The 25825-nt window shown below is 32.2% G+C and overlaps 1 protein-coding gene across 4 annotated transcripts; it reads left to right on the top strand.

Annotated features, from left to right (window-relative positions):
* Window positions 1–33: 33 nt before the first annotated feature.
* On the top strand, window positions 34–24297 carry Ctl1 (choline transporter-like protein 1). Of its 4 annotated transcripts, none has more exons than XR_012453456.1 (19): window positions 34–162; window positions 2794–3002; window positions 14526–14566; window positions 14837–14935; window positions 15945–16093; window positions 16180–16272; window positions 17088–17178; window positions 17272–17335; window positions 17477–17585; window positions 18153–18255; window positions 18338–18457; window positions 20639–20761; window positions 21725–21831; window positions 21962–22218; window positions 22333–22499; window positions 23313–23489; window positions 23625–23717; window positions 23861–23953; window positions 24044–24176. XR_012453456.1 is itself a non-coding variant. In XM_074112397.1 (19 exons), the coding sequence occupies exons 4-19, from the start codon at window positions 14528–14530 to the stop codon at window positions 24116–24118; spliced, it is 1782 nt and encodes a 593-aa protein (XP_073968498.1). In that variant the 5' UTR covers window positions 39–162; window positions 2794–3002; window positions 10306–10378; window positions 14526–14527; the 3' UTR covers window positions 24119–24297. The 4 variants fall into 4 exon arrangements, 2 of the variants coding, with proteins under 2 accessions (XP_073968498.1, XP_073968497.1); XM_074112397.1 differs by lacking the exon at window positions 23313–23489 and adding an exon at window positions 10306–10378 and having other exon boundaries at window positions 39–162; window positions 24044–24297; XM_074112396.1 differs by lacking the exon at window positions 23313–23489 and having other exon boundaries at window positions 40–162; window positions 24044–24297.
* The last annotated feature ends 1528 nt before the right edge of the window (window positions 24298–25825 follow it).

The raw sequence follows: 25825 nt of genomic DNA, 5'->3' as shown, positions 1-25825 counted from the left end.
AATGTTTTTAAAAATCATTGTAATTTCTATTTCATCAGATGAAGTAATCAATATTCTAATTAAACTGTTTATCGAGGTAAAATTCTGCTTGATTAACGATTTTTAAGCAAATTTACGGCAAAATAATAAATAATTATAATTTTTAATTGGATTAGAAAACAGGTGAGAGAAATGCTTTCAAATTGTTGAGTTTTTTTTTTTGAAATTCAATTCTATCTAATACAAAGTCATAAAATATTCATGTTGACAAAGAATATGTGTATTTCTTTAAAGAATTGGTAATGATTTAATTAGTCTTTATTAAATATTAATATAATAAGATCTCTATATGTGTTTAGATAAGGGATAAAGCAACTGGAAACTTTATTTTCCTAGAATTCTATCTTACTGATTGAAGATGAGCGCTCCTCTCGGCTAGAGGCTGTAACTATTCTATGCGACCTAAAGTCCTACATTAATTACAGTTAATTAGACGGACGAGAGAGCTTTGCCGCACCTAAATGTGTATAAGGAAACTCCTTCTTCAGGAAACGTGCACTCACTAAGAATGTAGGAAAATGTAACTAAAGAAAACAGTTATTTCAATGCAATAAAAGGTTAATCAGCTGTCTTCATTATCGATATACTATTTTCGTTACTTTTTGAATCAATACGAATGACTCCTACAGGGTTGGTTTCGTTTTCGCTTTTTATAGCCAAATTAATGTAATGTATAGATCTGAAGTTCCCACCTTTAGCCAAACATCCTCCCAGGGTACCGCAGGATATTTTCTGGAAACGAAAGGAAAATATAAATGAAAAATAAAATGAATTTTTATTTTAAATAATTTGTTTTTTCTCAATATTTAGGTAATATTAATATTATTTCTAAAATAACCAAAAATTTTATTAAGATATTAGAAAATAATAAACGATTTAGAAAAATAAGTGAAAGGAATTGAAGCACCATTGTTAATATGCTTTGACCAGCCTTGACTCGCTATCATTGGACGGGGCGTGGTTGCACTAGAGGTGTGCATGACCCGCCCACCTGTCTGCAACCATACTGTATTGTGATTGGCCAATACTTTAAACCTAATAATTTCAATGAAATAATTAATTTATAATTTTTTTCCAACATTTCTCCCATAGGTATTTGATAAATTTTCGATTAAAGCAAGAAAAAAAAATCTCTTTAAAAATACGATAAATAATATTTCTTTTGGAATACTACTTCATGTTTTACACAATTATCGTTAACAGAAACAAAAAAAGTTGAGAATTTGTATTGTTTAATCGTGAAATAGATAAAAAGAGAAATGGGCATATAGTAGACTTGTTAGCCGCCATTACTTAGGCTGTAAGCTTACTTTATAATCCATCCGGTGGAGAACTCTAGTGTCAATTTCTGTAAACATAAATGCAGTTTCTACATTCACATTTAACCATGTTGACTACTCACCAGATTTATATAGGACTATCTTACACTCATAATTTAACTCTGTTGACGACTCACTAGACTTATATAGAACCATAAAACACTCATATTTAACTCATTTTTTACCACATTGCATGTAACCTATTTACGTATTAGTCTATTATTTTGTCAATCTATCTACAACACATCTCCATGTTAGTGAAGTAAGTACTTTGAGCTACTTCTTTTCCACCTTTGCTATTCCACTCTGGCGGAACCTCGTTTTGTAAGACGATCCTGGATTAGAAAGATCTCACTTATGGCTACATTTCTCAGTTATTTTTTGAGTAATTTTTTTAGTCTCATGCATACATTACGGTAATTCTCACTTTATGTTACATTGATCCAACCTTGGATTGACTTGCCACTTAGAAAGTAGGCGAATACTACTTTAATGTAACCTTCTTTTTCATCTTTTTGAACCAACTTACAGAGGAGTGTTTCAGCTCAATACTTGCTCTAAATTATTTTGTGATTTTAATCGATTTGATATATAATAAAAAGCAGCATAGTCATAATATTGTATTTAAAACAATCGGTCGCACGTGAAAATAAAAAAAATATATTTGTATAAAAAACATACAATCATACTAAACAGATTCATTTTCACTGGAGGCATCCTCGTCTTCATTATTATTATGTGGTACGCCCATTGTTTCCGGGAGCAAGAGCTCTAGAGTCTCACCGTAGAAATTTTAACGTTTTTTCTAGCTCAACTATGGTTCAGAAATTGGCACGTCTGTTTAAAATATCCCGGTATTACAGCTTCCTTGCGAAAACTTTCTCGAATAATTCGGGCCTCAATTCGTCTCTTCTGATAGTTGGCCAATATGCAGTAGAGCGTAGTTAATATTGTCTTATTAATACTTTATGCATCGTCCAGAGTCATTGGGTACCATCCATACATTTAGGCGTGAAATTTCGCTGTCTGTTCTGCAATATTTTCAATTTTTTTGTTAGCTTCAATGATGTATAGTTAATAGTAGACTGTAAAATCAACTTTTGATGGACTTTTTTCTTAGAAATTCTCCTATTTGCAACGCTTAGATGGAAAGCAAGATATCTAGGAGTATACAACGAGCAAAAAAAGCAATAAAGTTGGAGAAAAATAAGTCCATTAAGCGAACTGTGCTCAAGCAGGTTAGCGCTAAACAAGAAGAAAAGAAGCTAAGAAACAGATCGAGTTTATATTGACGAATTGACTTCTGCATTGTCAATTATTTTCAAAAATTAAGGAAAAAATCTATTTTAAGTAGCTGACTTAGTACACCTCTCATCTGTACGTGAATATTTTATTACCAAAGGGCTATTTTAATTTGTTATCTTTTTTTTTACAGAACACACTGTACTAGGGGTGAGTTTTCGGCAATAGCCGTACGTGTTCGGGAAGTTTCGGGCTATTTCTTGGAAACACGACTGTTGTGTTGTTGCTTGCCGGCCGACTAAACAATCGGCAGCCTGCGCTCGGTTCGTACTTGAGAGTAATGTAGCTTCATCTGAGAAGTGCTTGAGATTATTTTCTTCCTAAAAGGATTCAATATTAGAGGTAATATTCATTCTATTTAAAACATTTATTCAAATTAATGCATTTTGTTTGATTTTATAATTGAATATTCCATGATTGTTCTCTCCTTCTTTTTCTCCTATTAAATTCTTTGCTTATCTATCGCCTGATTCATTTCTTGGAACATTTGTGCCTGTATAGGCTGTGGACATAAGCTATCAATCAAAAGTAGTATTTTTTGAGTGTTATTATTGAAAAATCTGTTAGCCGAAAATGTACTTCTTAATGATTTTTTATTTTTACTGTTTTGTACTCCTTATAACAGAAATAACTGAAGACATGTCAAACTTGGGATATCTATTTTCTCTGAAATATCTGAGTTTAGATTTTTTTTTTTTTTTTCATTTAAATGGGTATTGTGATGGACGGATATTGCTCATTTCCTGGCCTGTGTTATCTTAACTTTTTTTGCCAACAAAACGACAAACTCAATGGAATATCATTTACTTCCTTTCGCTATAAATTTTGTCGCTCTTAAAACTACAATACGCTCACATCTTAGTTATGTACTAATAAAGGCAACTGCTCAGTTCACTCAGGAAAATATTATATTTATTGGCTTTTCTTTTGATCGCCTATTTGGATTTTACAATTAACATTTCTCTGTCATTTTGTATTATTCACTTACATTGTAACGCTTGGAGGCGCAGTTAGTTTCATTTGTATCGCTGTTTAAAACGGTGCTCTTCCGGATTTCTCCGATTTAAGCCGAGTCTGCCGATATAGACGACCGACTCTGCTTTTGTTTACACCCGTGAATGTGACATATATTTAGGGCCGTAAGTTGCTCTACTGATATTATGCCTGCGGGAAGGTCTAGCTACTGTGCTGAGCCAAAGCTGAAGGGCTTGTATAGTTTTCATTTATATGTTTAATTCTTCCTCTGTGTTGAAAGAGGAAGTGACAACGTGTCAGAGTTTCGAAATTACAACTTTAATGGTCCTAAAATATGAAAATAAAAAATTGCAATTAGCTCTCAAAGTTGTACCTTCTAGGATGTCACTCGATTATCTTAAGTGACAACTGTTGTCTTTCCAGAAGCACTTTTAACCGCAAATACCAATTACGAATGGTTTGACTTGTTGACCAGTGCATTACTACCATGGTGGTCTACCAGCTGTATAAATTGCCTTCTTATTTGATCTAAAGAACTGATTCTGAAGGAGTTACCACAGATGCTGCACACTCAAGACATAGAAGTCGTGCGCTGCCTGCAAGCTCTTGCAGGTGATTTCTGCGATACAGCAGAAGGAGTCGAGGTGACTGAGGAGGAGAAATTATTATTTTATTCGTGGCTGCGACAGATCTCTCCCTTCTTTTGTCGCCTCTTTAATCAGTCCTAAACTCTGTGGCCAACCATATTGGTAGGTAATTTCTGTCCACCTGCGATTAGACTAATCTCAGATTTGAATTTGTCAATCCTATAGTTTGTTCTAGATTTTAAGAAGTAACAAGAGAACGGTGTTTTTTTGCATCTCTCTAAATCATCGCAATCATCAGTACATGTACAAATTCTGCCACTATTCTAATAATACGAAAAAGTGTTAAAACTGAGATCGGTTAAACTTACTCGCCCAGACTGAGGCGCTTTCTCAGTTTGGATGAATCACATCTAAAAGGATGTTTTTCACAGAGAATTTTTCAGAAAATAATCTTTCAGATTTTTAGATGTAAATGTTTTAAATTATAATTTATAATCTATGTCGGTCAAAAAAAAAAAAAAATAGAGCATTCTTATAATGATACTTAATTTAAAAAGAGATTAAATAGTCGTTACAAAATGAAGATAAACTTCCTTGAGAAAATGAAACGCCGTATGTTTATTATTTAATGTATTAAGTTCACAATGGACCCAGTTCCGGTAGGGTAGTTTTTATCGAACGTTTCTAAACAGAACCACTAGGTTAATGGAACAAATTGAATTATTTGTTTAAGTGAGCGTCAATGACTTTTTGTGTTACGAACCTGCTACACTTTTTAGTATAAATTTAAAGTTCTGATAAATACATTATTTTGTTAAATTACTGCCTCCTGAATAAAAACTCTTACAAGAACACCCAAACGATAATCGATATACTTTTGTGAACAGCAAAATTTAATAAAAACTCACCGAGCAAGATTACATTTTTTCAATATTGGTTTCCATACGACTTCAATTCTGAATGCCGTCGGTAAAATTTAGCTTTTTTTCAGCCAGTAGAGAACATTTCACCGTCAAAACTAGTGAGCAAGATCCTAGACCCAAGAAGGGAAGGATTTACCTACTATATTATAACCTAGGGGATGTGTATTACAAAGCCTGTGTGGCAGCATTGCTTTGGGTAACAGAACTTGCCCCTTGTAACAGTAATAATAACCGCCTCTATAAGTATCTCCTGATGCATTTTAGAGCTCCCTTCGCCGTGCATATAAGTAGCTTCCTGTCGTAATTAATCATTTAAATTGTAATTGTTGTTTACTTCAATAGAACCAGCTGGCCTTCAGCAAGTTCCTCTGTCATTGGTGTTTTTAAATAGGTAAATTAAAGAGTGCTATCAAATAAAATATGGCTGTTCTTATTTTTAGCATCATTTATTTACCTGTGCAGTTTTATTAATGAGTTTTCGTTTCTATTATGTAGTTCTTTAACAAAATATTATTATTAACGATTAAATTGATCGTCATAATGTTCATATAGATCATCAATTCATAGTATTATTAAATACTTCTTAGGCAAAGTGGTTGACGTTGTCAGGGTTTTAAAAGACGTAAACCCTCTTTCAAATGTCATTCGAAAAAATGAAAAATTATGGAAAAATTGATGTAATTTGGGCAAAATAGTAATAAGGATTAGAAAATAACCTATAAGAAACCCTTTAAGGTAGAAAGTCAAAAAAACAAATGGAAGTCATCAAATATTTGGATCGAAACGCTAGGTTTTTAGCCCTCAAAAAAATAGGTTATGGATTAGAGTTTAAATGATTTACATGATTGTTTCCATTGAAAATTGCATTTTTGACCAGACAATTCTTGTCTTCTTACATCAGTAAGTGAAAGTAAAATATCTGAAGTCTTCGTAAAAAAAAAAAGAAAAGCGAATACTTGTTAAACTAACTAATATTTAGCAAAACTGTAAAGTAATCATTCACAAAATAGAAGAAAACATTTTTAACACGAAAAAAGTATATCGCAAATCTATAACTAATCGATTTTTTTTTTTTTACATTCCATATTCATTTGTTTTCCATCAAACTTTAACTCAAACAGAATAATAGTGTGTTGGCTAACATGTTTTGGACAGTAATTAGGGCAGACTTTGATCTACTGAAACAACGCTATCGCGTCACTATCTCACTTGGAGTGATGTCACAAATTCCGCTCAAATTGAGAATTAGTCGAAATAATTTATTTTACTTTAGTATTTGTGAACCAAAAATGTCATTCAGTATAGTGAACTCCACACAACTTACCGAAGTATATATAAGAATTATTTAGGGCAACTTGCACCGATTTTAGGTTCTGTCTTTCCTTTGACTTCTTATTCCCTGCAGCCTACTACCAGTTCAGGAAATGGCAGGTTGTCTTGTAACTATAGAACTGGAGACCGACATTACCCTGAAAAAGCTCTAGACGCAATGACTCAGATGTTGATGCGTCTTAAATAAATATATATATATATATGTATTATAGCAACTCAACGTTGAATAGAGAGGGCAATATTTTTTAAAATTTATCAGTTTTATAGTATCTGTGCCTAACTCCAATCCCGCGAAAAAGATTCAGACCGGTTTATTTTTATTTTTTTATTTCTATTTTTCTGACCTCCAAGTAACATTTCATTTTAATTCATTTAAAGAGAGATATTTGCTCCATATTGATTACCATTATTATTTGTAGTTAATAGTAAGGAAATTGTTCTTCCAAAGTAACGCACAATTTTGTAAATAATTCAATAAGTAAATTAAAGTTGAAAATGTTGCTGATTTTATAAAATGATCGATAAAAGTTATTCTATTTTACAAATGGTTTCACCTGATCCATTCTCTGATAAAAGTATTTTTTCTTTGTTTTAATGAATAAACAAAACGTAAAGACCTAGAACCGTTTATGTGATTGCATTGATAATTAGCCACCATGTTGACATTTATCTGTTCTGTTGCTGAGTTTTTTGCTTATTGTTTTTTTCACTTGCTCATCTGGATTCAGCTTTAAATTCAACTAGTAACATTAGCTTGCTATTTTCTACGTAGTTACAGACATATTAATTTATTTTGTTTTTTAAATTAACTTTACAATTTTGGAAAAATGTATAAAATGAGTTAAGTGAGTATTAAATCAACAAAACAATATCCCGAGTTTTAGAAATTTGGGAAGATTTACAATTTGGTACCATTTCCTTGAAATTTGCTTACTGCGTGATTGAAACCCCGGGTAAGTAGTCATTTCTCCTGTACGCAAAATATGAGAACTATTATTTGTTTTATAATATTGGTTTGGAAGCCATCAGGGTGTACAGCCAACTCAGGATTAGTTCTGCTAAAAAATTGTACCATTTATGCAAAAAAGATATAGCGTTGAACTATTTGAAACTTGTAAATTGTGCAGAGCAAGCGAGGAATCTCTCCAACACATATTTTTAAAATGCCCTTACAACAGTTTATATAGAAATAGATACCTTAATAGTCAGTCAGATACTTCTTTAACAAACATACTTGTATGTACAAACAAAGTTCAAGTATTTAACGTGTATAATTTTATTACTAAAGCAATGAGATTACGTAGTACTTTGCTTCAAGAGTAATGTCCAATCTGTGCCCACTAGAACTTTTGTGTAATGATGTTATTTCAATAAGTAATGCGAAGGATTAATTTATGATTTTGTACTGCCTAGTACTATTCCTACTTCCTATTTACTATTATATGTTGATGTTATTTTCCTGAGCTAACACTTAGTTTGTTTCCTTTTGAATATGACCAAAAAAAAAGAACAGTTTATGTACTATTGAGTGTCATTTTCCTTTTTCTTTTTAAGTTCACCTGCAGTTGTATTACTTTCAAGTTCTGTATAAGTTGTTTATTACAATTATTTTTAAATCTTAATTCTTATAGTAAAAGGCTAACTCTTTCTGTAGCAACTTTGAATAAATACAGAAATAAATAAATAATAATAATAAGTAGTCATTTCTTCAAGAAGTTTGGCGTCCTTGCGGGTTGTCCAGACAGAATACTCCAGCTCTTTTTATAAGTATTCAACTTTTCTCCTTTTTTTATTTATTTATCTACAAATGTTTTAAATTTTCATTCTAGATAACCTTACTCCTATGTTAAGAATTGAAGAATAGTAAAGTTCTTTGCGGAGACAGTGTTACCATTTCCATTTTTCAAGTATACAGCAGTTAAACAAGGTTAGCCCTAGTAATTTAGGGCGTGCCCTCGATATAGCAGTGTTGACTTCATTAACAATTGATTTTCGCTTGGCGCCACAAACAAGCTGAAATGTGCATCCCTCTCACTCTAGTTATAGCCAAGTATTGTAATTATTAAAATAGCGGACTTTACTGCTTCGGTTGAGAAAACTCTTGTTGATCCATCTCGTAACTGGTGGTATGCTGTCTTGTATTATACATATAGTATTATTTACTTCTGTTTAAAGCTGTTTTCCTATAGTGTCATGGAAATCTAGAAGTTTGTAATAAAAAAAACTACATAATTTTATCTCGATAAGCAAAGATATTAAGGGGAATGAGTAATTATGCGCGATGTTACGTTCTACTCTACTATTGTTTTTGAAGGAAGTGGGTTAATTAAGAACAGGAAATTACTTTCTTCTTATTCACTTTGTTTTCTTTACAATAATTGTGTCCAGTCTCCTTTTGAATGCCCTTGTACTCTACTACTAAGAGAAGGTATGTATCTACCGTAACTCAAAAACGGAAAATATAGTTTTGGTGAAAATCCATCAACACCAAAGTATAGTTTTTTGTTTAACTATTTATGTGTGTTGTTAATCTATAACCATGATGAATGTATAAGTCTTTAGCCTTGAAGATGACCTAATCCAGTGATGGCGAACCTATGAACCGCGGGTCTGACACTTACCTGCGCAAGCTTTTTCACTGACCCACAATTGCTAGGCAACCATTTGTTTATTTACGCGGGTTGATTTAGATTTTTCTAATTGTGTGGATAATTTATATTCTATCTGTATTTTTTTTCAATCACGCATTGACACAAAAGCAATTTAAATGCTATCTATAACCTTTAGTTTGATCATTACAGTTCTAAAACGCAAATGACGACAAATGCTTTTGTAGTATTTGAGATAAAGCAAAAGTGTTTACAAAATATCAAATAAAATGTATTTAATTTTACTCATATTTTGTTTGTTAAAAAAAATCGACAACCCAAAGCAAATAACCATATTTAGATTTTTCTTCAGATAAAACACACTTTTGTAAAGTTTTATTCAGTTATGTTTGTAAAAAGAGATTTCCATAGCACTTGTTTCGTCCCACTTTACCCGTTAAGCCAACTGAATTTTAAAGATGTTTAGTTTTGAAAAAAATTTTTTTAATCTTAACTCTTGTGCAAATGGGCATTAGTGACCCAAGAGCTAGTACTAAAAACTAAAAATGAACAAAATTTGACCCACGTCTCAAAAAGGTTCGCCATCCCTGGGACCTAATCTCTAGATCGAAACATTATTTATAAATCTATAACATTTTTTACAGAAAATTTTTAAAATATTTATCATAATTTTTCTGGAAATATTTTTTATAATGTAAGAATGGAAACTGTATAATGTTTTAAATTAATCATAACTCGAAACGTTCAAAATTTGAAGAAAATTGTTTGAATTGGAATCTTGAGAAAAGTATTACGAAAAAAAATCCTGTGAAAGTAAAATGTTCATATTTTAGTGCCAGACATGACGCGTCTAGTCATTGAGAACAGTGTTACCACCGTGAGAGACACTGTTATGAGAGCTGAGTAGGGTACAGACCACTACCCTGGGACTTTTTCATGAGAGACTGGCATCTGGCAATCTCATAAGAGGATGTTATTTTTACGCTATCCTTATCTTACTCCTTGAATAACTTATATTTGATTAGTAAGCAGTAAATGCATTCTTATCTACAGGTTCTGTACAATATTGTACTTATTTTCACGACCGGCCTATCCAATTTGTATCTATGATGTACAATTAAATTATAATTGATTACTTCTTATTTAATCAAAAAACAAAATAATAAATATCATAATTACAGAACTTGAGCAACTCCTTTGTTTTAACCTTTTTTTATAGATTGCTTAGTGTACTGAGGGAATGCTGATGTTATCCAAGGCCACCTCACCAAGCGACAAGTAATCTCAACTCGGTCAGCTTTTTTGACTTGGTTTTTCTCAAGTTATTTAAAATGGGGGAAGAAAATAAATTATTGGAAAACTACACATCGATTTTCTCTACATCGATTTTCAAAAATTACGTCAACATGAAAAAACTTGTTCCTCAATTTTTATTTTGCTCATTTAAAAATGATGTAATCAAATAACATGTTTGTTAAAAAAAGAAAATTGTATTTAATGTATGTCAGATTGATTCATTATTATTATATTTGTAGGATACAATGATTCATAACATTTAAAATGTGAGCCTAAAAGCTCAAGGTTGCTATTTCTGAATGTAGAGTGTCAGAGAGAAGGCCAAACTATGAGAATAAACGAACCCCCTCTCTCAAAAAAGCAGGAGAAGGAAGCAGAATTATTGTTTGGGAGCTCTGGCGTTTGTTAAAGTTAGCTGTTGTTGACGACGTCTCTAGGGAATCAGCACCTTAGAATCCAGTCAAGGTTATGTGGTGCGTAGTGTATCCTTGAACTGTACTGGTGCACTCCATGGTGTACTTCAGTATCTATTTTTGTTACATTCACTACTACATTTTACAAGTAACTTAAATTATGTAATGTAGACGTTTAATGGTCGTTAACATCTGCATTGGTTGTAGAAAGAATTAGTCGTACTTTATTTATTTCTTCCAAGAACATAGAGCAAAATCAAATTATTGTCTCTACTATTTAAGAATCCTGCCATTGTTAAAGAAGAAAGACTAATGCTCGCAGATAGGAAGGTCTAGGAAGAAGCTGATGTACGCGTACAAAAGCTGAATTTTATTATTCAGTGCTTCTGAATTTTCAGACAAATTATTAGGTATTCACCAATCAAAAGCACCCACAAAGAAAACTATGTTGCTGAAAAAAATTAATGTTACACAAGGCTTCTGATAAGATGATTTACTTAGTCTTTTAAAAATACATACAGTGGAACCTCGCATAAAGAGCACCTCTCTTAACGAGTAATTCGCATAACGAGTAAAACAAATTGATTCTTATAGCGAACGAAGTTTCGCATAACGATAGTTTTCTAATGACATTTCGCTGACTGCGCAGTTTTCGCTGACTCTTCGATTAGTCATTCCTGTTTACGCATATGCGTTTCATATTCTCCACGTATCTAATGCATTGATACAGTCGAAACCGAACTTCACCGAATGAGTGGTGTATAGGGGAAGTCCATATAGTGACATTTGTGTTTAAATATTATTGTGTTTATTTTGTTATCCCTCTAACAAAATGGTTTCGAAAAGAATTAAAATAACGTTAGAATTGAAACGTAAAATCATTGAGAAACGAGAAAATCGTGTAAGTGTGGCTGATCTAGCAAGTATCCCCTTTTATTTTAATTTATATGAAAAAAATTGTTTCGCTTAACGAGTATTTCGCGTAACGAGTAAGGTTCTGGAACGAATTATGCTCGTTAAGCGAGGTTCGACTGTATATGTATTTTGAAACTGTCAAGAAATTATATTTAGCGAGGAAACATACCTAGAAGAGCTTATTTGGCTCGCATAAGTTTTTGTGTACATTCCTTTCGTAACACAAGTTGTAAAAACACGTTACAGAAAATTCCATCTTAACATTCAAACACATCACAATCCACTTGTACAACATCTATCTTCAAGAACATTACCAGACAACACTTCCAGACGTTTTAAAAGACAGTGGCCTCGCGATCTCCTCTCTGATGAAGAGAGTCAGTAGAATTTAAAATGTTTTTGGAGTGTTACCGCTGGGTAACTTCTCCACTCTGATACGTGTATGTTATTTATTGTTATCATTGTTGCTTATAACGCAAAATGCGTTGATTGTAACTAAATAAATGATTAAAGAAAAAGTTTTTGTGTGAGATAAAATTTTGGAGGAAAAACATCTTGCCAAGGAACAAAGATTACACTTTTATACGATATAGTGAAGAGTTCCAAAGCTCACAGATTTCAGGAATCGCACATACAAACCTATTGTTAGAAGCCTAGTTGCAAAATTTGTAGCGAAAGAAACTACCAGTGGTCTCTGAAGAACAAAATAGAACTGGAAGTACGAGTAACAGTTCTCTATGATCTATAGTGAAATTGCGACAGTTGATCTGAATCTTAGAATTTCACCTAAAGCGATGAAAAGCAGAAAAAAGGGGATGTCTAATGGAACTAAATGAATCAGATTCAGAAAGCAATGATAAGAAAGTAGACAAAATAAAATTCTAAAAAAAGGAATGCACTTAATTTACAGTTGAATATGGAAGTTTAGAAGACGCACATTATCCTCTCCAGAGAGTCTAAAATGGATGTACAATATATTCTGATAGGAAAATGCTGGACATCTACTGAAAAAAAAAAAAATCACTGGATTTCAACTGTTTTGGATAGAAGGGAAATTTGGGGAATACTTATAATATTTTATAGTAATACATAATAAATTTCAGCTTTAGTAACAAAAAGCGCAGATCCAAACTCAAACTGACAATTTACAAGACACTGTTAAGACCCCATATGGACATATGGAGCAGAAGTGTGGGGCTCAACCAAACCTTGTAACTCCAAACGCTTGCAGACACTACAGTCGAAAATCCTGAATGCTCCATACATTTCTAACCTTATTATACACACTGATCTTCACATCCTCTTTGTCACTGGTCTAATAAAGTCTCGCTACCGCACATTTTACAGCCTCCTAGTATTCCATCCTAATCCTCTTGTGCAACAACTCTCCTCTCCACACCTTCCAGACAATCCTCCTAGTCGCTTGAAGCGGAAGTGGCCTAGGGACCTATTGATGTGAATATCCATCGAGAAAGAGTTTCACCAATGGGTGATTACTCTTATCATGACTTTCAAGTGAATTTAACCAGTACCATCAAATTTACTTGATGCAACATTTGTTTTAGTTGTAAATATGGCTAATAAAGTGACAAAAAAGAAGTAAAAATAACAATTACACCGATTTACTGAATTCCAACGCGGAGATTTTCTCTTCCAAGTTACTTACAGCTGTCTCATCACCGGAACGAGAGAGAATAATGTCCAGGGGCCGGCTATACACTGAAAAATGCTCCGGTCCTGATGGTGAAGCGCTTTAAATTAAAAGAAAGAAAAAATTGAAATAAATAGAAAAATAACACCGATTATGGTACATCACTGCAGAAACGATTCTGCCATTTTTGATGTAATTTATCCCATCACTTACATTAGTTCTCATTATTCGCCTTTGTTAAGGAGATTATTCGTTTCCTGTTCTAAAAAAAGAACATCAAGTCAATGGTTATGTCACTCTCTAAATTTTCAGATGGCATAAAAGGTATGGAACATTTAGGTCTAGTCGAAACTAAGGAATTTATTTCATTCAACTAAATATTTCATTACTCATGATATTATTTATTTAAACAAAATACTTGCTAAATTTTAAAATTCCATTTGTATTTCAAATTGTATAGTTTAATGTCCAAAAGAAATTAAAATCTGTTAATTGAATATCTTTTTCTCAAGTTAGTGCAAATTTAAAGAAGTACAAATATCATATACCTAATCATTTCTAAAATAATTGCTTTGAAGAAATTTTATTTTTTACGTCTGATAAATAAGTTCCGACTATAAATAACTATCAGAGCTGTCGATCGCTAATTATTCGAAATTGTGCTTTTCTGGTACTTTCTTTTTTTCAAGTGCAGAACGAGCGATTACTACCAATTAGTTTCGCTTCTAGCATATAATGGAGACTCATCCACAGATGTAAATTGCCATCTTGCAAAAAGCTTTCTTATGTTTATTGATAGATGTACAATGTCCTTGTCTTCGTTAACGTCTATCTCGTTCAATTTTCTTCGTCTTCTTATGACGTATTGTTCATCATTCGATTTTTTTTCATTTATGTTTGCGGTTTTTTGATCATCCTTCCCTTGAATCATCTTTAAGAGAAGTGCATCCGATTTAAATTCAGTCGCTCGTTTCTTCAACATTTTGCCATACTGTCTGGAATGGCTGTGAAACAACAGCTCTGCTCTTGGTGGCTTTTCTTTTACCATCCTGTTTTTAAAGTTTCCAAAATTGAGGGATTTATTTCCCGTTTTATTGTTTCTCTTGTCTTATTTTGTTTTTCATAATATTTTAACTTATTAAACTTTTAATTTTATTATTTCAGATATGGGAGCCTGCTGCTCCAGAGAGAAGGTTGAGCCCGTGGTAAATATTGTTCTTTTTCTAAAAAAAAAAACTCATTGTATTTTTTTAACAATAAAAATAGTTTAAAGGTTAGGGTTAAATTTTAGAGAAGCAAATCGTTCGAATTTCATTAAATTACTCATTTTCACTGAGAAATAATGTTTTTATTCTGGAAAATTATAACCTACCTTTATTAATGTGCCCCATGTTCTGTAATGTTGATTTTCAATCATATAGATATTGTTTATTCATGTAGAAAAGTTTTATTTTTAATGTTTGTCATTTGTTCAGGTGGTTGCTGCCAGGGAAGATTTCCACGGTCCCGTGGAAGGAAGACGTTGTACAGATATTTTAGGAATTATCCTCCTATTAGCATTTACTATAGTATTGGTAAAGGATTTATTATTCAACTTTTTATCATTCAATTTAATTTAAAATTAGTTTTTCATTGTGGGATTTTTTTCTAGTTTCCCGTATTCCTATTTTGTGGGTTTGTGTGAACAATATTGAAAACTGAAAGTGGCAAGAAGCTTCTGCATTCGATTTAGTTCCATTTTTCACTTCCATACTAAGGTTGCTGAAATCCAGCGAATACGAAATACGACCAATGACTGAAGTTACATGGCACTTTTATGTGTATGATTTAGAACGCTAAAATTTTTCAGATCCATTGGAGATTCTTAAAGAAATATTAAGTTAAAACTTGCTGTGACTTTTCTTTTTTTGAGATGGAGTATTCACACAAATATCAATTTCTTTAAATAAATAAATAAATTCTGATTCAGGAAATCCCAAAACTACCATTTCCCTCAATATAGAACTACTGGGGTAGATAGTTTGTAAGCCTAGTTTACGTTCGGTGTATTTCACTGATAGTTGAGAACAAGGAAATATATTAATTTAAATACCATATACTAATTGTGTACTTGGATGTTAAGCTCGCCTGAAAAAAATAGGCATTACATTATTTTCGAATTCAGAATTGTATTATATGTATAAGATGAACTCTAGATGTTTTTATTATACGAAGTTCACAACTTATCTTTGATCTAGATCATATTCGATGTTGAATTTTATTGGCCATTAATGTTTTCCGGTTCTTGAAAAAAAAAGAGAAAAAAAATTGGGTCTTCCTCCCTCTCTCTCTTTGGATTGTTTTTATTTGCATAAAAGAATTATCAAAACAAAAATCGCTGGAAATTGAAACTTCATATTCCTTTTAATTTGATGGTTGAAGTTTAATGATTTTAGTGAAAAAAATTATAACCCACCCATTTAATTCAGTAAAGTGTAAAATAACAATATTCTTTGTAACCTTCAACTTAGTAATTAAGAATTTAATTTAGGAAAGTACAATTTCTTAAAAACTCAAGTTTTTTTTTTTTTTTACTTGTTTCAGTTTGGGCTTGTAGGATACTGCATATTTCATGGAGATATAAACAGACTGATTTTCGGCTATGACAATTGTGGCAATGTTTGTGGACGAGTTAATCCTCCAGAAAAGGATCCACAATTTCCTTGTAAGGGAGGAGATTTGACCGATAAAAAGTTAGTTTTATCTTTTTTTTTATTTTTATCTTAAATATATCCAAACTGTTATATGTACTCAACAATTTTTTTGATATAAATTTTAGATTTTTGCTGATCAAAGAGGCAGATAAAATCATTTTCAGTCCAAAAAATGTTCACAAAGAATGTGTACAAGATTGTAATGCATATCCTGATTTGTAAGTAATACTATTATTTACTTTATTGTAGGTTATAGGTATAGTTATAATTTTATTTTCTTAATTTTAGTTTAATTTTAGTAAGATTAGTTAGGGCTAGGAATTCAGTCTCCTAGAGAACCCGCTAGTGACTTGGCCGCTGGTATCAACCCTGCCAAATACGACAAATCTGGCCTTATGTCTTCTTTCAAAGTATGATAGTCAGAAATCATCTCCACCGAGTGTTCCGCTGTAGGTGGGTTCAGCACCCTGTGTGAACTGTGACAGAAGATGCGATATAAGGTCTGTGGCATTTTAAGACTTCTCTGGTGACGATCACTGTACCTTGCAATTAAAAAAAAAAAGACTGTTTTTGCTACTACCGTCATTAAAATCAAAGTTCTTCACAGGATAGAGTTAATGTGTGTAGAGTTTTTGTGCACTCTTAAGAAGAGATGAAAATGGGTTTTTGTTTGACGGTGTTGCAAAATTACTTGTGGGTGGATCCTTCTACCTCATATAGAGGTCTATTTTTATTAGTTTTCAGGGGGATAGTACAATAAAAGACTATAGGTCTTCAGTTTCAATTATAATAATTGTGGGATTATCCGTAGTTTTCATCGAATTTTAGGTAGGGTAAGTATTTCACTCAAGGTAGTCCATGAAGACTAGTATTTAGCAAACTATATTATGCTTCATCATGGGCAGGTATGACCATGAGTTACATATATATATATATATCTCATGTTAGAACTCATGCTCATACCTTATATATATTATTAAGAGACAATTTTTTAAATGATGTAAACTCATTATCTTCACTATTATTATTATAGCGAGCCGTTATTTCACCGATGTGTCCCTGTGAAAACTGGAGATTCTGTAAACACATTCGTTTCAAAAACTGGTCTGAAAGATTTCTTTCATGTTGGTAGTATTTTGCAATCTAATCATTTTACATCATTATATAAGTTACTTTTTGCATTATTTTGCTAAATAATTTAATTTAAATTTTTATAGGAAGTGACTGAAGACTTACATCATACGTCTCGTGAAATTATTGGTCTTAGTATCATTGCGTTCAGTTAGTATTTATGTAAAATAAATAATAATTGCAGTTTATTAAAACATGTTTTTTTGATCTGTTCTGTTATACATTTTAAATTTGTTTAATTTACATATAAGTTCTCTATAACTTGATGTTTTTATTTTTTTTTATTTTTAGTGATTTCCGTTTTGATGGTAATCTTCATGAAGTTTTTTGCTGGATTTATGGTTTGGGTTATTCTAATTGGAAGTATGGGTCTTTCAGTTATTGGTACAGTTTATTGTTGGTAAGTATATTGTTGCTTAAGTTTAATATTTCGTAAAAAAGACTGGTGTAAACACATAACAGGACTTTCTGTCACTAAATAATTAGATTTTAATTGAAAAAATTTTGTAACAACCATTAATTTTACTAAATGTTAGTTTTACTTAATTGAATGCAAGAAAGGTCTTGCCTAAAATTATTCACATGATCTTTGGCGCTCAATAAGTTTAAGTAATAATGCCGTCCTTAACACCTAAAAGGTGCTTAAAGACTGTAATCAAGATGGGCACAAAAAAAAAAAAAATGGTCCTTTGTGTTCTCAATGAGTGTTCCGCGGAACATTAGTGTTCTATGGATCCGCACTTTTTGAAGACATTTTGATCTTAGAATTTGTATGGCTCTCGATGAATGGTACTGGAATTAAAAACAAAGTAAACCATGTCTTTTTCATACCAATAAATTTGTTTCAAAGTGTAGTTACTTTGTTTATGATTATTTTTTTTTCTATTTAGAGCTATTTAGCTTTTTGAAAAGAGCAGAAGGAAAAAGATAATAAAAAGTTTAATTTTTTTTTATTTTAATATTTAAGGATTCTTTGGAAGCAAAGAAAAAATGAAGAAGACAGTAGTGACATTCATAAAAGAAAAACGGTTACTTATCTTGCCATTGCTATAGTGGCAACTATTGTTACAGTAAGTAGTTTAATTAATAGATTATTACATTTAGATTCTTGACTGTATTTCTTATTAACAAATAATTATATTATTGTTTTAGGTAATTATATTTCTGGTTATAATTGTGCTTAGGAAGAGGATTAAATTAGTGGTCGAACTTTTCAAAGAAGCTGGAAAGGCTGTTACAAGGATGCCATTTTTATTATTGGAACCATTTTTGGTAAGATTTCTGAGTTAGAAGTAGATTGCTTTTCTACTTAATTTACTTAGTTTTACATAATATGTAGTAAAATATGGGTAGAAATGAGTTGGTTGTTTCTAAGACAATAACTATGTATTTGTTGATATTAATTTTTGTTTTTTCGGGGTATTCTGCACTTGACCTTTAATTTGATCTGTTGCGCTTCCCTCTTTCCCACTAATGTCAGGTGAGACAGTGCAGCACCATCGATGTTGTAACAACTTACCCAAGAACTCTTAACAGAGAAGAGAAATTGAAGTAGCCGATTTAGTTAAAGCCAATTCCGCTTTCTGCATTGCTCCTTCTAAATATACTGAAACAAGTTCCCCCAAGAGGATTTTAGGTTGAGTATATTCCCATTAGGTAGGAACTACATACGTTACGAACTACTCAGAAAACTCAGTAAACCATCCTGAAGTTACCGCAAAACTTTTATGCTACAAAACATTACTTAAATCGTATGGACTTTTGGGGGCAGTATTATGTGGCTCCGCTAAACTTTCCAATATATCCAATCTATCATCCTTCCAGTCCAATGTCATTTGCAAAATTGTAATCTTATCTTACTAGAAGTAATTAAAACCTGATTCAAAAATGTGCAGCTTATCACCCGACTCTCAAAAGGGTATTTACATTCCAGGGAATTTCTTAAAGGGAAAGGTAGGTAACCTTCCCGGAGTTGTCCCAAGCCCTTCTCTTCGCAAGCTCCTTACATTTCCAAATTGGACCCAAATTAATGGTAGGAAGTGTAGGAGTGGGTCGAAAACTTCTGACTCTCCTCCATTCAAGAAAGATTGTGTTCTCCATCACCCGATACTTATGAAGGTCTTACTGGGGAACTCAAATGTCCTCCAAAGCCAACTGGAAATGGCCATTTACGTAGATGGGTGCTGGAAGTACATTTATTTGAAGCCTATTTTCGTGAAAATGCATTTGAATCGTTTTATTTTATTCAGTGGGCATATTATTTTTAATGTTTACTCATATATGTATTTATAAGAATTAAATTTACTACCAAACTTGCTGAGTTTAAGGAAATGGACGCCCGAATTCGTGGCCTTCATTTTTGCTAATTTGTCGACAAACATACCATCTATTATGATTTTGAACTTAGAATTTTATTGACAAATAATATTCAAGGGATCAACGATGTTTTGCTTTCTTCAAAATTATGGTTTTATTTTAATTATTGAGGTTTTTGAATAAATTTACATTAAAAGAAGTATTACAGTTACTTATCTGTATAAGAATTTCTGCCTTATTGAATATAGTGTGCTCTCTTACCATAGGAAAATGATGGAAACTTTTTTACGCACTTCGCTTATCTTTGCCGTAAGATATGATCAGTTTTCAAAATTTGAAAAAAGGAATATCTGGTGATCCTCTTTCTTAAACCGTTAGCTCTTCGTGAAATATTTTAATTAAAACTAGAGAATGGAATGAAATAAAAATGTTCAATTCTTGTTCAAAACTAAATCATTATAGCTGTTCATTATTTTTGGTGACTGATTCATTGTTTCAATAGGATGAAAAAATAAATGCCAGTTTTCAGTCGTGATACATTTATTCTGCCGAGCTTTCGACCTAGGGACCTAGGTCATCTTCAGGAGTCCATGAACAGACAAGACAGAAGACACACCAACCCTGTAATGTAAAATATTACTTTGTAGATGACCTAGTCCCTAGATCGAAAGCTCGGCAGAATAAATGTATCACGACTGAAAACTGGCATTTTTTCATCCTATTGAAACTAAATCATTATGTAATCAAAACTAAATGACATTATGTAAACATAATTTTGTTACTATTATTTTGGGGAATTATTATTTGGTTTTAATAATTATTTCAACGTTAAATAAGTTTGGTAGAACTTGTATACAATTCTGATATTTTATGTTTTTATGATGTTTGCGAACAAAAGATACAAAATGTTGCAATAGTCGTCTCTCCATTTTTATTTGGCAAGGATATAGTGGATGTTTTTTTTATACAGTTTAATACTTTAGCTAATGTTACATTATTGACTTTTTTTAATTGAAAATTTCCTGGATGTTTGAATTTTTTTTTAATAATCATAATGATTTTGAATTTGTTGAACAGTTTTTCAAATATTATGATCTGATTTACAGGTTTTTATTTTTTTTATATTCTAATTTGCAGACAGTAATTGTACTAGCTATAGTAATGATTTTATGGTTTTATTTTGCCTTATGGATACAAAGTTCTGGGGACTTGGCTTTGGCTGAATCAACTTATTATTATAAGAAAGATACAATTATGAAGGTAAACAAATGTTTGTAGTTATATGATTATAGCAATAAATTAGATATTATACATGATTTTTTTTTCATTCGTAATAAATTGATATTATTTGATAGAGTTACTTTAGAATTTCAATCTTGTGCTCTCAGCCGTGAACACTAATTTTTATCCACAAATCTCAAAAGAAGACCGTATTGGCAAGCCGATTGCTCTTGTGGCCTTAAATACTTTTGCGACACTCTAGCGTAGACTGTCCAGGTCCGTGTTTCCTTATTCGGGTGGAACTGAAAGCTTAAAGTGGCGTGATTGCTTCTTTTGATAATGATAATTCAGGGGCCCCCTCACGAGTTACTTTTAAAGAAAATGCTATATTATTTTCTGAACAATTGAAGTGTGAGAAATTATGTACAAAAAAAAAAAAATAATACATAGGTAAGAACGAATAATTTTTAATCATGCCAAATGAAGTTAAGTTTATTCAGACTGAATTACTAATAGTACTATGAAGATAATGAGTTCGGATAATACACTAAAAGGGAAACATAATCCCTCCCACCGCTCCTGTAAGAAGAGCCGCCTTAAGAAGTTTTTTTGCTGGAAACGTTTTTAAGGTCAGCTTGTGCGAAATGAGCATGCAAAGTTTAAAGAAATACAGTAGAGACGTTTTCATGGAAATCCCAAAAATCAATCGATGAGTAAAATCGCTCATCAGGTTACATTTTTTGTTCAAAATTTTAATTACCTACAATTCAAATAAATAAATCCAACTAAAAATACAAAGGCTACTGGAAGTTTTATGTCTCTTGTTGAGCTTGTGACCCTTCTGGATGCTGGCATAGAACCACTAAACTAAGCGTTGGTTTCTCATCTGGATTAGAATATAAAACAGTTTTCAGTTAACTTAATTCGATGGAGTAGCTTAATGATTAATTATTTTTTACTTTTTTTTAAACTACTGAAATAACAATTTTTACTTTTTTTAAGATAACAAGATGGTATAATATCTTTGGAATGTTATGGATAACCCAGTTCTGTATTGGTTGCCAACATATGATTATTGCTGGTGCAGTAGCTACGTGGTTTTTCACTAGGTAAATAAAAATTACATTTTTTTTAACGTTAACAATTTATCTTTACTAATATTAGAGGCTCAAACTTTATTTTCATTTTGATTTACTTGTTGACAATCAGTTGAATAAAACATATGTACTATTTCTTTAGGGACAAAGATGCGTTGACATCCCCGATTCAGAAGAGTGCTTATAATTTAGTTAGATATCACCTTGGTTCTGTTGCAATTGGCTCCTTGTTTATCGCTATATTTCAATTCCTGAGAGCAATATTGAAGGCTATAGAATCTCAAGCGAAGGATAGTAAAAATGGAATTGTAAAGTGCATACTAAAAGCTTGCCAGTGTTGCCTTCATTGTTTTGAAAATATTTTAATGTATTTGACAAGAAATGCTTATATAGAAATAGGTAAAGCTGAGCTATTTATTGTTTGCGATGTAATGAGAAAATTTATTTCTTATTGCAAAAGAGGAATATTTGGTTTTGTAAAACTAGTGGTTTTTTTTATATATATATTTACAGCAATTTATGGGCAATCATTCTGTTCAAGTGGACAACAAGCATTTAAAGTGTTAGTAAATAATGCTTTAAGAGTTGCAGCAATTAACACAGTCGGTGACTTTGTTCTACTCATGGCAAAAGTATTAGTTGTTATATTAACTGTTTTCATTGGCACTCTTATCATCGATGTAAGTATTCATAATAATAATGAACTCATAAAAGCATCCACTTTCCAAGCTCTCTTTCTCACTTTTTCTTTTTTCTTCAGCCCAAGCTTCGGAAATTAGTCTTTAATATTATATGTTATCGGACGTTCTAAATGTTAGGCTGGATAAGCAAGTGAACAAATAAATTAAAATGAATTAGTTTCTGTAACTTCAGGCGCATCAACTGCCACGGACATTAGCGTCTACAACTTCTTTAATATATCAAAAAAAGATTTCGGAACTTCCAGGATCCATTCTCAGTTTCATTGTTCTGAAAAATTAAAACAATAAGGTTATTAAATATGGAGGAATTAGCTGAGTAGTTAGGGTATTAGATTCCCACGCAGAGATCTCGGATTCGAATCCGGCTACTAGCCCTCAAGATTTTCTCTTCCTTGGAGCTTCTTACAGGTCCACTTTACGGTAATGGGCAATGTTGTCTGTAACGAGAGAATACTGTCCAGAGGCCCGGCACTGCATTGAAGAAAGCTCAGGGTACCAATGACATCACGATGTTGACTCAGCTTCTCAAAAAATGTATACAACAAATAAAGTAAGTTTATTAAGCTTACATTCGTGACAGTAATATCCAAAATTTTATGTTATTAAGTTTTTTTTTTAAATAAGTTCAGTTTTTACTTGTTGTTCATTATTTTTGGTGACTGATTCGTAGTTTCAATAGGATGAAAAAATAATTGCCATTTCAGTCGTGATACATTTATTCTGCCAAGCTATCGACCTAGGGACCAGGTCATCTTCAGGGCTAGTTTACAAAGTAATATTTTTACATTACAGGGTTGGTGTGTCTTCTGTCTTGTCTGTTCACTCATCACTCAGTCCATGAATCAAAAACGTCATGACTTGAAAGGTTTCTCAGTGATAGGTATCCCACACGGACTATAGTGTGACACAGATGGATCCTGGGAAATCCGAAGCGTCAAACCTGTTAGATAAATCAAAGAAGTTGTAAAGGTTGATCGTGATCGGCTTTTTGTATTTATTCTCACTCAATTAACAAAAAAAATCGCATGCAATTTTATCAACACCCTCCTAATCTAATGTACATCTTTATAATTTTAAACTTGAAACCCCTTTTTTTGATTTCAGGGAAAAGAAGGAGTACATCATGTGTGGGTTCCTATTTCAGTAGCTGGCTTGTTCGCTTATTTTGTCGCTCACAGCTTTTTCACTGTATATGAGGTGTCTTTAATTTCTGTTAATTGTCCATAATGTTTTTTATTACAAGCATTTTTAGTTAGATTCTAACGATTTGAATTTGAAATTTTATTACTTTTAAAAAACAACATAAAATTCACTTTCCGCTTCTTGCGGTTTTTTTTCAGATGGTAATTGACACAATTTTTATTTGTTTCTGTGAAGACTGTGAAATGAATGACGGGATTAACAAACCATATTTTATGAGTCGTAACCTAATGGTATAGTTACTTAATTATAAAGAAATATTTTTCCTTTATTGATTTATATTTTCCGATAGAACGAAATTACTACTTTTTTTCTTTTATTAGGAATTCGTGAACAACACAAAGAAAGTGCTGAAGGTTGGAGACTCACCTGCGCTAACACCGTTGAAAGATAGATAAACTGTTTCTTTTATTGAAAAGGCATCAAATGAAAAAACAAATTACCTCTTCAAATTTTGGGGCTCCATTAGATTTTAAGAAATAATTTTTTGTATTTTTTACTAAACTTTTTTTACTATATCTTCCAAAAGATTTTTTTTATTCGTACATTTTGTGTAAAAATAAAGAATGAGTTTTTATTTTGTCTTTTTCTTTTTGTTTGAATCTTTATATTATCTCTGCTTCGAACTTCAGTGGTTCATCATGATTACTTAAGAGTTTTTCGTTGTTTGTGCCGAGCCTTGTGTGCTCCCTTAGAAACATCCACCCACTCATTTCTTTTCCATTGCTCTTGACCACCTTACTGTGAAACCCGGCCTTGTCGCCTCTTTTCCAACTAGTTCAGTCATCGTGTCTTTGGCCTGCCGTAACTTTTTCTGTTGATACAGTTTGTCCAGTCGTCCATTCCCGATCAAATGCGAATTATTTGTTTGGAATTCATTAAAGAAATTATTTTATGTTTCTCGTATAGTTTTTTTTTTTTGTTTGTTTTTTTTGGCATTGGCTTCCGCCATACAGCCAGCATCGTCTAGGTGCTTATCACTAGAATATCACTCACTCTCCATTCTTACCTACAAATACATTCGCTTCACACATTCATCATTCTACTATATACCGCTATTTACATAAACTACTGCTAATGGATGGAGCAGCACTCTGTGCTCCTGCCATCCTTCTCGCTTAACCAAAATTAAAATCACGTAATCCTTCTCTAAGCATTTTGTTCCATTCATTCTAATTCGGCTATAGCTTCTAAATACATTCATATTTCATTGCTAGCTCTGCTATCGACTTAAGCACATAACTGTTGGTGGAGAATATAATGTCTTCGTAGCGAAATGGTGCATCTAAATACCTGTATATATCGTCAAACATTCGGTTCCTTTCTACCACATAACGTGGACATATCATTATTACATGTTTGAAATTTTCCTCCTCATTGCAATCTACGCAAAGAGGAGAGGACCTTTTGTTGATCCTGTGTAGATACGATCCGTATCTCGTATAGTTCTTTATTATAACATACCTCCTTCGCCAATCACTTCCGATTCTCTGTTCGCCGTCTTAATTAATCAACATTCTGCTCTATTATATTTAGGAAGGTCCAACGAGAATTTTGCTGACTTCAACTAAAAGTTCCTTTTGTTCCATAAGTAATTAATATGGATTTTAAGTGTGTTTGACCATAATAATTCCTACTTGCGGCTAGGATTCTTCTTTCCATTTTTCTGGATGAGTGATTACTAACGCCTACAAGTGATTCCCCAGATATATAAGTTATTTGACTCTCAGAACGTATTTACCTTCTTCGAGGGCTTGAAATGCACCCTTCAGGCTTCTTAAATTTCAACCAACTGTCGTCGCCGTTCGATTAATTACCGAAAAATTTCCTATTTGAATCTGTAAGAATATTTTATTACTTTCTTAGGGCTGTTAGTTGAATAGAAGATACGCTAAAGAGTTCATTTATTTCTAAGATGAACTGAATCTTATAGATTTGTGCCTTCTATCGATAGGCACATGATCTATAACATTCACTTCTTGCCTTTCAGTTGAAAGCCACCACCCCTCTTGAATGACGTTGTAGGGGGCCAAACATTGTTCCTCCTTGAGTGAAAAGTGACTTATTGCAAAATTCAGAGGTCTGAAACCATTGTGTGAGATGTC

The sequence above is a fragment of the Rhodnius prolixus genome, unplaced genomic scaffold (genome assembly GCF_049639745.1).
Source record: "Rhodnius prolixus isolate KJV_2025 unplaced genomic scaffold, Rpr scaffold_1, whole genome shotgun sequence".
Taxonomy (NCBI): Eukaryota; Metazoa; Arthropoda; class Insecta; order Hemiptera; family Reduviidae; genus Rhodnius; species Rhodnius prolixus.
This window is presented reverse-complemented; position numbering and strand designations above follow the sequence as displayed.

What these genes read in the sequence shown, in the direction of transcription:
- Ctl1 (XM_074112397.1), top strand. Translation starts at nt 14,528, where the DNA reads ATGGGAGCCTGCTGCTCCAGAGAGAAGGTTGAGCCCGTG. An exon ending in AAATGCTTATATAGAAATAG is followed by an intron (nt 22,219 to 22,332) that starts GTAAAGCTGAGC and finishes ATATATTTACAG; the next exon opens with CAATTTATGGGCAATCATTC. An exon ending in GCTTTTTCACTGTATATGAG is followed by an intron (nt 23,718 to 23,860) that starts GTGTCTTTAATT and finishes GTTTTTTTTCAG; the next exon opens with ATGGTAATTGACACAATTTT.